The sequence below is a fragment of the Bubalus bubalis genome, chromosome 4 (assembly GCF_019923935.1).
Source record: "Bubalus bubalis isolate 160015118507 breed Murrah chromosome 4, NDDB_SH_1, whole genome shotgun sequence".
In the NCBI taxonomy this organism is placed as follows: Eukaryota; Metazoa; Chordata; class Mammalia; order Artiodactyla; family Bovidae; genus Bubalus; species Bubalus bubalis.
Window position 1 is genome coordinate 114,125,716 of NC_059160.1, and position 12,732 is coordinate 114,138,447.

The window sequence follows — 12,732 nt, forward strand, 5'->3', positions numbered from 1 at the left end:
AATGCCTGCTTGCTTTTAAAAATTATAATCCGTGCCTTACTTAGTTTATTACAGGTAATAATGAATAATATAAAGTTGAGATCTCATAATACTATACACCATTTATTTTGTTATTTTGCTTTTTAAGGGTCCAAAAGGTGAAGCAGTTGGATCCATAACTCAGCCCTTACCTAGCAGTTATTTGATCATCCGAGCCACTTCAGAGTCAGACGGTAAATAGAAATAAAGGGCTGGATTTCGATCCTCATTTTTAAGGGTTTATTTCATATATGACTGTGTTTTCCTTTTGGAAATTTGTCTTTGGTATGGAATTTCAATAAAGGTATTATAATCATAAATTGTTTAGAACATTAAATATTTATATCATCAACTTGGTTGACAAACGGAAATCTGATAGAAAGGAAGCATTGTATAATTGAGTGATATATTAGCAGCCTGGAGTTTCCGCCTCATCTTTCATGACGTATCAACACTCTCTTGGCTTGGTTAGTGTTCTCTGTGGTAATTCATTGTTTTGTCATTTTAGAAGTACATTTAATCATATTTATATTTTATCATTAAATATTAACATGAGACACCACGTGCATTATTTTTCTTTACGTAAGACATTCAAATGCGAGCTCCTCTTATGTACTTTATTACTTAATATTTACTTCCTGAGACAAACATAGGGAGGGTTTAACTTATATGAGAGCAAGGTATCTTTAAAACCTTAATAACTGGTAATGGATTTTTTTCCCCCAACTTTTATGTTTTATAGTTTAGACCATCTTAGCTTAGGGAGTCATGTAACCTTCTAAAGTTTCCTTTCACTAGATGATTATTTTTTAAATTAAAATATCATATGCATGCATTTTCATTATGAAAATGATTTATTTGGCTGATTTTTTAGTATATCTTGAAACAAATATATATGACTTCTTAGAGCAATTAGCATTTTTTTTCTGCTAATACTGTTCTGAATTTTAATTTCAAAAATAGTAGGAGGACTAAATTGGGAGTTTGGGATCGACATGTACACACTCCTATATTTAAAAAGGATAACAAACAAGGACCTACTGAATAGCACAGGGAACTCTGCTCAACAATCTATAACAACCTAAATGGGAAAAGGTTTTGAAAAAGAAGAGATATTTGTATATGTCTAACTGAATCACTTTGTTGTACACTGGAAACACAACACTGTAAACCAACTATATAGTCCAATATAAAATAAAATTTAAAAAAATATAGTCAACCACACATTAAAAAATTAAGTTGTTAATGTTTCTCCTGACTAATATGACAATAACATTATTTGTACAGGCATTTTTCTGACTTAAAATTGAGGTGCTAAACCTGGGATAGATGTCTTATCAACAACAAAATATTATTTTAGTTTGTTTCCTAGTAGAAACTTAATTCTTAGGTATATTTTATGTACCTTTTTGGTACCCTCAAATTATACTATGTGTTAACATTAGAAACTTTTAAAAATTAAGTACACTTATTTTAGATTAAGTGTATTTCTTAATGTGCATTAATGCTATTTATTTACCAGTGGTTTCTAGATATTTAGAATGCAAAAAGCATTTATTATGCTGAAGAATTGCATTAAGAAATCCTGGAAGGATTTTATATTCTAATTAGCTTTTACAGTGCATGTTTCTGAGAGAAATAATATGTTCAGAAGTTAACTGTGATAAATTATGTTGGGTGCTAGTTTTTCTAGTTCCTTGAGTTACACTGCTTTTGAATCTGCATTCTTCTAGGAAGGTGCTGGATGGATGCTTTGGAGTTGGCTTTGAAATGTTCTAGTCTTCTTAAACGTACAATGATCAGGGAAGGAAAAGAACATGACCTGAGCATCTCATCAGAGAGCACGCATGTGACTTTGTATGGCTTATTACGTGCTAACAATCTCCACAGTGGTGACAATTTCCAGTAAGTAGATATTGCCACTAATATGGTGGTTATTTTCAAGACTGTGTTACTCACTAGGTCAGTCGGCAGGCCGAGAATTTTTGTATTGTATTTAGGACTGAAACTCATCTGCTTTAGACCCCTTTGTGTGCTTGCTCAGTCACTCAGTTGTGTCTGACCCTTTGCAACCCCGTGGACCGCAACCCACCAGGCTCCTCTGCCATGGGCTTTTTCAGGCAAGAATACTGGAGTGGGTTACCATTTCCTACTCCATTAAACCCCTATGGCCTGGTTTAAAATTTGTTCAGTTGCTATGATGAAGTGTAGAAAGTTCTTTGATCCCAGCTAATGTGACTTACTTGTTCTTTCCTAAATACAACCATACTAACAATCTTGTCTTTGTGTACAGTGTTCCCTCCATTAAGAACGATTTCTAGTCCTCCTTGCTTTTTTTCTATCATACTCCTGTGTTTTCTTCAAGGCCAATCTCAATTTCAAATATTATATGTGAAGCCTTTCTTGCCTCATAAAAATGAGATGTAATTCATCCTTCTATTGCTGTTCTATAACAGTATTTGTTTTGTTTTGTTTTAAATGGGACTTGGCTTATTGTACCTGGTGTTTGTGGAATTCTTCTGTTATATGGCATTTCAAGTTTGAACTGTATATTTTTGTTTTTTTTTTTCTCCCCCTGAAGCATTTGTTGTAGTTAATAGTAAAAAAAATTTTCTCCAAGGAAAGAAGAGGTTCAGAGGTTTGTTGTGGTTCAGATCTCTTCTGTTGCTTTGCAAGAGAAATAGACCTCCCTGTTTCCTCCCTGGCCCCAACCCTCGGCTTCTCTGTAGTCACTTACTGATACCGGCTTTGAGGTTATTCTCAAAGTGAAGCTGCTTCTCTCCTCTCCTCCCTGTAACTGGAACTGAACTTTTTTCTTCATTTTCTTTTAACTATTTTTCTTTACTCTCTTTTAAAACTACCATTACCTGATCTTTTACATGCTTTCTTTGTAGATCTATTAATGTAACCTATAGCTTTATTTTTGGAAAAGGAAATGGTAACCCACTCCAGTGTTCTTGCCTGTAAAATCCCATGGATAGATGAGCCTGGCGGGCTACAGTCCCTAGGGTCACAAAGAGTCAGACACACCTGAAGTGACTGAGCAGTGTAGCTTTATTTTATCCTCGTATAGGAGCCTGAATGAGATAGGATGTCGGGGAGGGAGGTGCAACTTATACAGGAATGGATTTTTGAGGGGGCCTCTTCCCCTGGTGTTATTGAATACCAGGTAATCCTTAAATATTCTTATGTGGGGATCTTAAAAATTCATCTGCTCCACATATATATTCATTAAAAAAATTTGAGTCTCTTTTCTTTGTTTGTAATTGGATAATATAAATATTGGACATGTTGAAGAAGCAATGGTTTCTGGACATATAGATGGTCAGCCGAGCATTTAAAAGCAAGCACGGGAAATCATCAAATAGAAGTGATAAAGTCTTGAAACTGGATAGCTTGCCAAAGGGGAAGAGAGGATAAAACAAAAAAGAAAATAAAAACCACACTATGAAGGGTAAAGGAGAGACTAAATGGTAAGAAAGCAAAGACAGAAATTTTAGACTTAATGTTTTTTAAAAATATGTGATTGTAAAGGATAAGAAAGGAAATAGCAAGTATTCTTAAAAAGTGAATTTGTATTAGGAGTTCTCTGATTAAAATCTAAACATAGGAAGATTTTTAAAAATAGACGCAAAAGTAAGAATCAAATGGCACTTCTAGGGCCTGTTATTTACCTCAGCATTATTAAAGTATCAGTCATATGTAATGGCACCGTGTAGTCATTTGTAAAGAGCTTTATAAAATTTTTATACCAAATGAAACACATGGGTACTTTCTCAAATAAGAAATTTCTGAAAAAATTTTGATTCTGGAAATGATTTATTTCATTATTTCATTTTTACGCAGATTAGCAACCCTAATCATATAAGTAAGAATAAGGTTGGGTATAGCAGCTTAACAATTTTAGGCTGAAAGTTCATTTCTTTAAGCTGAAATTTCCATTTCTAATTCTTCCTGGATTTTTTTCCAGGGTTAAACTTATCAATCAAGTATTAAATCAACATAATTGCCTCACACATTTTCTCCTTTATTTTTGGAATTATTATGAGTGAATTTGGAGACCTTTACAGGTAGCAAATCATAATTCATTTGTGTTCACTTGAGAATCTGGTGGTTTTGACCTAAAGTTTTTCTCTAGACCAGAAGTGATAGGTTGATTCAAACATTCAAGTGATGTTTATAAAACTAAGAAAAAAGTCTAGCAAGAAATAGTCTAAAATTTTTGTTTAGAAAAATTTAGACCTAAAGGATAGAGAAGCAAAGAGCTCAGAGGGTCATCTTTTAATATTTTCCAAGTTTTAGTTTCTCTACGCCCCCAATGATCTGTGAAGTGAGAATAATCATTTTACTTATCTCATAGGGCATTTTTACAATTAAGTAAGTTAAACTATATATATAAAACACTTAGAATGGTGTCCAGCACATAGTAAATTCTCAGTAAGTGTTACATATCATTCTTACTTAAAAATTAAATATTCTTAACCTCCTTTATCCTTCCTGCTAATAATTCTTTCCCTTAAGGTTAAATGATAGTGAAATTGAACGACAGCATTTTAAGGACCAAGATATGTATTCTGATAAATCTGATAAAGAAAATGATCAAGAGCATGATGAGTCTGACAATGAGGTGTTGGGGAAAAGTGAAGAAAGTGACACAGACACATCAGAAAGGCAAGATGACTCATACATTGAGCCTGAGCCTGTTGAGCCTTTAAAGGAGACCACCTACACTGAACAGAGCCATGAAGAACTCGGAGAGGTAACAGTTTGTGATTTTCAAAGATTTTTATTTTCTATGAATTTATAGATGTAATTGAAGATATTTGTATGACCTATTGCTTATTTTCCTAAAAGAGAACAGTATTCATATAATACTTATTTTAAACAGCTAAATATATATACTCATACAAATGCCAATGTAGTATATTGAATTTAAAGTTTATATTTTCTTCAGGTTTTCTTTTGAAATAAGATACTCCTTGATATTATTGCCAGATACAAAGTAAACTGCAGGGAAGTGTGAATTTATAACTTTCTTGTTGCTAATGCATAGAAGTAAACATAGTCTAAATAGAGTATGATATTTTTTGTAATGGATTCTTTGAAAATATCATTCACTTTAGTGTCTCTTGCAACTACCGTTTTACTGAATTTTATAGCTATTGACTAATTGCCTAATGGATTGTTTTCACATTTTGAGAATGCTCGGAATAATCCTATAGTGAATTATTTTTTTCTGCACTAGCTGTCTTATCTACATACATATCTATGCTTCTGAAATAAATACAGTATTTCAGTATTATTTGTTAATTGCAAAAGGCAGGGGAGGCATCGCAAACAGAAACTGTGTCTGAAGAAAATAAAAGCCTTATCTGGACTTTGCTGAAACAAGTTCGTCCTGGCATGGATCTATCCAGGGTGGTCCTGCCTACGTTTATTTTGGAACCCCGTTCTTTCCTGGATAAACTTTCAGATTACTACTATCATGCAGATTTCCTATCTGAGTAAGTAAATTCTCATTTCTTAAAAGATGCTTCATGGTTTTAGAGATTTTTCAGAGCGCTCTTTTCAGTTGTTGGTTTCCTGGTGGCTTAGATAGTGAAGTGTCGGCCTACAATGCGGGAAACCTGGGTTCGATCCCTGGGTCGGGAAGATCCCCTGAAGAAGGAAATGGCAGCCCACTCCAGTACTCTTGCCTGGAGAATCCCATGGACAGAGGAGCCTGGTGGGCTGTCCATGGGGTCGCCGAGTGTCAGACATGTTATGCTGTACCAAAATGAAGCTCTAATGAGATCCTGTTCTCTCTTCTCCACCACTAGTATAGTTGACCTTAATGAGAAGTATGTTTAATGCTTCGCTGTGATGTTTCTCTTTATGAGGGCAGATGGGGCGATCGCAAGCTTGAGCAAGACAGGAGTTCTGCCTCTGCCTTGACAGCACTGCGCCACAGGCCCCCTGACCTGTGCACTAACCCAGCACGGGCAGAGCGGTGGGCATTCTCTGCTCTCCTCACCTGAGTCCTCGCGCAGGTCCTGTCCTGGGCTTTCTGCTTGTGTTTGTGCTTATCCTCTCTGTACGCAATAAGGCATGTGCAGCTTATTGCATCCGGAACTCCCTGCCAATTGCTGGCTCATGGCATAAATCCCCACTCTCTTTGTTTTTCTTCCTGCCAGCTGATCCTGGGTGTAATTCTGAAAAAGGCAGGCCTGAAGGAGGTGGAGGAGGATCTGCCTGCCTCCTTCCCAGCGGTTTCTTGGAGAACCATACTTTTCAAGGTTCCACCTGCTGCCCCCATTCCAGCAGCAGTTTCAAGGCACTGTGTTTTCTGAGATACAAGGTTCTGGCCTTGTGACCGGATTTTTAGATTCTTCATCAGTATCTTTATTCAGTTTATTAGTAAATTAGTTTATTAATGAATATTGCAAGGAAAAAAAGCATAAGCTGATTCAAAGGATAATTGATAAAACTGTGGGAGATTTTTGCAAATTAAATCATACATGAAGTGTTAAGCTACCTAAAATAAAAAGAGTTCTTAACTAGTGAATGAAAATGATCAATAACTTAATAGAAAAAAGAGTGGAAGAAATGACCAGGAAGTTTAAAAGTGAAGTATAGGAACAAGGAATTCTGCAGGCAAGAGTACTGGAGTGGGTAGCCATTCCCTTCTCCAGGGGATCTTTCCAACCCAGGGATCGACCCAGGTCTCTTGCACTGCAGGCAGATTCTTAAGGCTTCCCTGGTGGCTCAGGTGGTAAAGAATCTGCCTTCAATGCATAAGACCCAGGTTCACTCCCTGGGTTAGGAAGATCCCCTGGAGAAGGGAATGGCTACCCACTCCAGTACTCTTGCCTGAGAATCCCACAGACAGAGGAGCCTGGTGGGCTACAGTCTATGGGGTCACACAGAGTTGGACACGACTGAGTGACTAACACACACAATAGAGACACGTCCTTAAACATGTAAACTTAACTTTAAATAAGAAAAGTGCAAATTCAAACCATAGTAAGATCTATTTTTCCATCCATCTCATTGACCAAAAATCTAAATTTTCTTATACCTCAGTTCTCCTTTTTTATCTACCTAGAAACTTCTCTCTCTCAAAATATGAGGCAGGTTCCGATGAATCACAATAAGATCTTCAGAGATGCCCATTTCCCCAAATTGAGAGATTGTACTTCAGGCAACACAAAGTGTTGGGGAGGCTGTGAGGAGCAGCAGGTGCTCATAGACTGCTGCTGGCTCATCCAGACTTGCACGGTGCCTTTGAAAGAAGCCTGGCAGTATTTACCAAAACTATGTCAGTGCATTCAGTCCTTTGTCCAGTAATCCTATGTCTGAGAATAACTCCTACAGATACAAGTCTACATATACAAAATGATACACATACAAAATTGTGGCAGCAGGGCTTGAAATAGCAAAAGATTACATAACTCAAGTGTTCAGCCACAATTGACTGGTTAAGTAATGTATGGTATATCCACACTAAGGAAGAGCTTACCACACTAAGACTGATTTTGAGGGATCATCAGGATTTTATGTGTGTGGGTATGTTAAAAAAAAAAAAAGCAAAGTACGAAAGTACAAAAGAATGCATTGTTTCCTCTCCCTTTTAAAGAAAAAGGCTATATATTATATTTGCTTCTTTATGCTTTAAGAAAACTGTGCATAAAAAGAAAGATTTTTAAAAGAAAGTTGCCTATGTTAGGTTAAGTAGGAAGAACATGGAGCGATGGGGCAATGGCAAGACTGTATACTTTTTTATATTGCTTTGGTGTTTGAACTATGTATTCTACATGCATGTAAAGTTTTAAATAAATTTCATAATAAGAGAATTTAAAGCAAGAAAAGAAGAGCACAATCAGAGGGATAACGCCCGAAAAGTCCAACAACTTTAAGCTGCACAGCTGTCAGCAAGCCTAGGCCTGGCCTCCTCCATCTCACACTTTATCTCAAAAATCTCCATATTGGACCTTTACACATGCTTAAACGGAGTAGTATAAATAGTTAAATTGCTGTGTGTGTGTGTGTGTGTGTGTATGTATATATATGAAACTTCTGAGATTGACTTCTGAAAAGCAACACAATCAGTGTTTTACTATTTCCAGCAACAGCAGAAGGGCAAGGGGACAGGTGAGTCGTAGCTTCTAAAACTGTCTCTTAAAATGAAAATTGTTCTTTATCTATTAAACTGGTAATTATTAAATAACTCTGGAAAATCAGTTGGCAGCAAATAGGGGAGATTCAAGTCTAAAGATGGGGTTAAAACCTTTTTGATTGATATAAATTATTTTGCCTTCCATGTTGGTGATTTGAAACTTCTGCATTTTATACTAGGGACTTAAAAAGGACATAGTCATATGCTTCAGAGAGGCAACTTCATGGAAGAGGCTGATGTACTATAGCGCTCACCAGCTACTGTTGATCGCTTCTAATTAACACCAGCTGAAAATAGGCTAGATCAAGTGCACGTGGTCCTTTTCTGACAAAAGGACCAAAGACTTCTAATGAAATCATTAGCAAGACCACTTGGCCATTGCTTCATCATTGCAAATGCTAGGGATCATGCAGTGTGTGAATCTCAGAATCTATTTTTATTTTTTTCAATCACAATTTCAAATAGAACTCCTAGCAATATCTAGGGTTCTATAGAACCCCAGTTGAGAAACCTTGGTTTAGAGAGTTTTCAAAAACTACTTAAGCAGAGGCTGGGGCAATATATCAAATAATAAGAAAAATAACTAGATTATGCAAAATGACTCTTGCATACTGATTGACATGGTTACTTTTACCATCTGTTTTAAATATGAATTGTGTACTTCCCTATCATTTCATATTCAGTTGTTGGCTTCATTAATATTAGGGAGACTTAGTGATATGTTCTATAAAATTTTTGCATGTTATCATTTTGTTTTTTAGGGCTGCTCTTGAAGAAAATCCTTATTTCCGTCTGAAGAAAGTAGTGAAATGGTATTTGTCAGGATTCTATAAAAAGCCAAAGGTAGTGTTTATGTTTTACTTTCTTTAGCCTTATATATTTTTGGGGGGTTATCTTAGATTATTTATGAATAATTACTTAGCAAGCCCTCTTTCAGTTAGCAAAATTTCAAAATACTTGTTTAGACCTATATTCTGATGGAAGTCATTTAGTTTTATTTCATGTCATTATAATTTTATAAGGATAATTCTCAGATGATACAGTTAAGCCCATCTTCACTGGTTTAAGTTAGTACTTTGAATCTTCCATGTTTATAATTTGAAACTTGTATGTTTTTTACTAGGGACTGAAGAAACCTTATAATCCTATACTTGGTGAGACTTTCCGTTGTTTGTGGATTCATCCCAGAACAAACAGCAAAACTTTTTATATTGCTGAACAGGTATTAGAAATGCTTGTTATAGAAGGAAAACTGATTTGGAAGTTAAGATTTTTTTTTAGAGAAAATATTAACTCAGTAAACTCACTGTTGATTAACCTTTCTTATTAGTGAACATTTGATAAGCATTTAACCTCTTAATACTGACTACTACTAAATACCATACTCTCTTACACTCATAGAATCCTGTGATCAAAAATGAGTCTGTATTTTTCTTGCTTTGCTGTTTGTTTTTTGTGTGTGTGTGTGTGACCAGATACTTCAGTGGTTCTCCAATTCCTGAATCAAATTTAAACCCATTTCTCTAACATTCAGGGTCTTCCGTATCTTTCTAAATTTATCTTACATTGCTGGCCTTTTGGGGCTTTCCTGGTGGCTGAGCTGGTACGAATCTGCCTGCAATGTGGGAGACCTGAGTTCAGTCCCTGGTTTGGGAAGATCCCCTGGAGAAGGGAACAGCTACCCATTCCAGTATTCTGGCCCATGGACCATTTAGTCCATGGGGGTCACTGAGTCAGATATGACTGAGCGACTTGCACTCACCTGCCTTTGTAAGCACTCCACAGTAGTCTGATCTGTGCATTCACAATTAGATAACCTGATATTGCACTTTTTTGCCTCATTATTTTTAAATTTAATTCTCCAACCCTATTTCTTCCCAGATATTCATCTAAATAAATTCTGGCCTGCTTATTTTTCATACAGGGAATGTAAGGAGGATGAGAATACAATATGTTATTTGAGAAACCTTCATCTTCCCAATAAATTTTGATGTACTCCTCAGATTGAAAGCACTTTATCTGTATTAATTTTTTAAATGATTACATTTTAGTTTACTGTAATTCTTCACTAAGTTGAGAAGCTTGAGAAGTGATTAATTTTACCTTTGGCTCATTTTAGAAACCTTAAGATGTATATGTATCAAAATATTAATTATTAAAATGACATATTTGTTAACGCTTTTGTTAGCTTCTTAAGTCTATTCAGTAATCTACATGAAGAGTAGGCACTGTATTAATTATGCATTGCTGTATAACAAATTGAAAACTTAGTGGCGTAAGACGACAAGCACTTATTATTTCCTATAATAAGGTTAGGGATCTGAGAGCTGTTTACTGGGCGGTTCTGGCTCAGGATCTCTCCTGAGGTTGAGGTCAGGATGTCAGCCAGCTTTGCAATCTTCTGAAGGCTTCTGCTTCCAAGGTCATCGCATGGCTTTTGCGAGGAGGTCAGTACCTTATCCCATGGGCCTCTCCATAGTTGTTCACAACATGGAAGCTGGCTGTTCAGAGCTAATGATTTGAGAGAGACGCGCACACACCAAGATACACGCTGCCTTATAGCCCAGTTTCAGAGGTAACATACTATGACTTCCACACAAACTGACCCGGGAGCTTGTCTACTGCTGTGGACACCAGGAGGTGGGTTTCCTTGAGACACATCTTGAAGATTGGTTCCTACACTCATCAGTATTTAATTTTACTGTTAAATACTTACCAAATATTTCTTTTAATTCATTATTAGAATATACTTCTAAGGAGCTTTGCATAATATCACAGTAATATGCTTATAATTATTATATTTTCATGTATGTTTCCTGTATCCAATAGGTGTCTCATCATCCACCAATATCTGCCTTTTATGTCAGTAACCGAAAAGATGGATTTTGCCTTAGTGGTAGTATCCTGGCCAAGTCCAAGTTCTATGGTGAGTCTACCCATGTCTCAACCTATACACTTTTCTGGGATGTAGTATTTTCTGGTGAGCTTTAATATAGACAATGTCTTGTACTGTTTTCAGCAAGGGATTGTATGTCATTTTAAGTAACAGTTTTACTTGGATAATGCCTTTTCATTTTTGTTGTTTTTCTTTGCTCATTCATAAATAGAGGTTTCATCTATGTGTAAATTTACTGCAAACACCACTCATCAAAAGACAGAATAATGACTGTCCACTATAGCTCACCATTTTAGTCCACAATATATTTCTTTTGCCTTTAGCTCTACTAAGATTTTTTGTTTCATCTCAGTGTACCTGAGGGGTTGATCTTTTGATTTAGTCTTTGAACAGAGAGAGAGAGAATCTAAATATAGTTAGAATACTTGTCCAGAGTCCAATATTGAAAGTAATGATATTTTTACCTTGAGTCAAGCAACATGCTACTAAAAACTTTTGTAAAAGAAAAAAAAAAGGAAAATAAAGAAATATGTACAGTAGGAAATCTTAATCTAAAACCTGTGACAATTCAAACAAGCAGAGCATCCCTTGATGCTTTTTGCTTGGCTTTTGAGTTTGATTTTTTTTTTTGCCTAGTTTTATATTCCACTTGTTTCAGAGTGTGATCATTTTCTTTTGAAAGTGCATGTATTTGAGTTTTTCCCCACTGTACCCTTCATCTCTTCATGTCCCTTCCCTGGCTATACTGTAGATAGCTTTTGTGAATGTGTGTTCTACCCTTGTAGAATTTTTATTGAGTACCAGCTACACTTTCCGGGATTACTTGCAGCTAGCCTTCTTTTTTTCAGTGTTATAGTGAATATAGTTGTGTATATCAGAGCTATCTGTTCCTTTGTAATTTGGAAGAATTTACTAAGTTCAGACTTTGTAGGGGCAATTTTTTTTGTAACTTCTTCATTTCTTCTTTGGTTATTGACATCCTCATATAAAAACTTCTTGCTTGGAGAGTTTGATAATTTATTTTCTTTTAGGAATTGGTGCATTTTCTTGAATCTAAATTAAGCTAAATTTAATGACATCTGGGCAGAGTGTATTCCTCTTAACAAGTAGTCTCTTGACATTTTGATGTACTAAATTATCAGTTTTTCCTTTGATGGTTTTTGCTTTTGATGTCACAGAAAAATCCTTTCTCACTTCAGCTTATGTAATAATTCACTTATATATTCTTACACTTTTATGCTTTCATTGATCTTTAATTTGCCTGGAATTTAATTTACTTTGGTGTATATATTGTGAATGGAGTGAAGCAAGAACATAACTTTCTTTTACTAAAAGCCAATTAATTTTCTCAGTGTCTATTTATAAATGATTTTTAGTGTCATTATTTTCTATTTCAGGTTCTGTCTTCTCAGGTCTGTTGGTCTGTTTTTTTCTTGTACCACTAGTCTTTGCCCTAAGAACCATTTATTTTTAAATGGGTTTCTTATATTTTGTGGAGCAGGTGAAATATAGGTACTTAGCTATGGGTTAAATAATTTATCATCATTTGGGACAGCTGCTCTTGTTTTTCAAGTAGTATGCCTGAACCATCAATTTCATAATCAGAATACGAGTTAAGATTTTGAAATTCTGAACCCCAGTCTTGACCTACCAAATCAAAATC

General features: G+C 35.5%; 1 protein-coding gene across 7 annotated transcripts in view; it reads left to right on the forward strand.

Moving 5' to 3' along the window:
• OSBPL8 (oxysterol binding protein like 8) overlaps positions 1–12,732 on the forward strand; it is a 164,699-nt gene that overhangs the window by 130,525 nt on the left and 21,442 nt on the right. For all 7 annotated transcript variants that reach the window (XM_044941919.2, XM_044941920.2, XM_044941921.2 and 4 more), the window contains 7 exons: positions 128–212; positions 1,752–1,923; positions 4,540–4,777; positions 5,338–5,522; positions 8,935–9,016; positions 9,297–9,395; positions 11,003–11,099. In XM_044941919.2, coding sequence (XP_044797854.2) covers positions 128–212; positions 1,752–1,923; positions 4,540–4,777; positions 5,338–5,522; positions 8,935–9,016; positions 9,297–9,395; positions 11,003–11,099 — 958 coding nt within the window. The remainder of the gene's footprint in view (positions 1–127; positions 213–1,751; positions 1,924–4,539; positions 4,778–5,337; positions 5,523–8,934; positions 9,017–9,296; positions 9,396–11,002; positions 11,100–12,732) is intronic.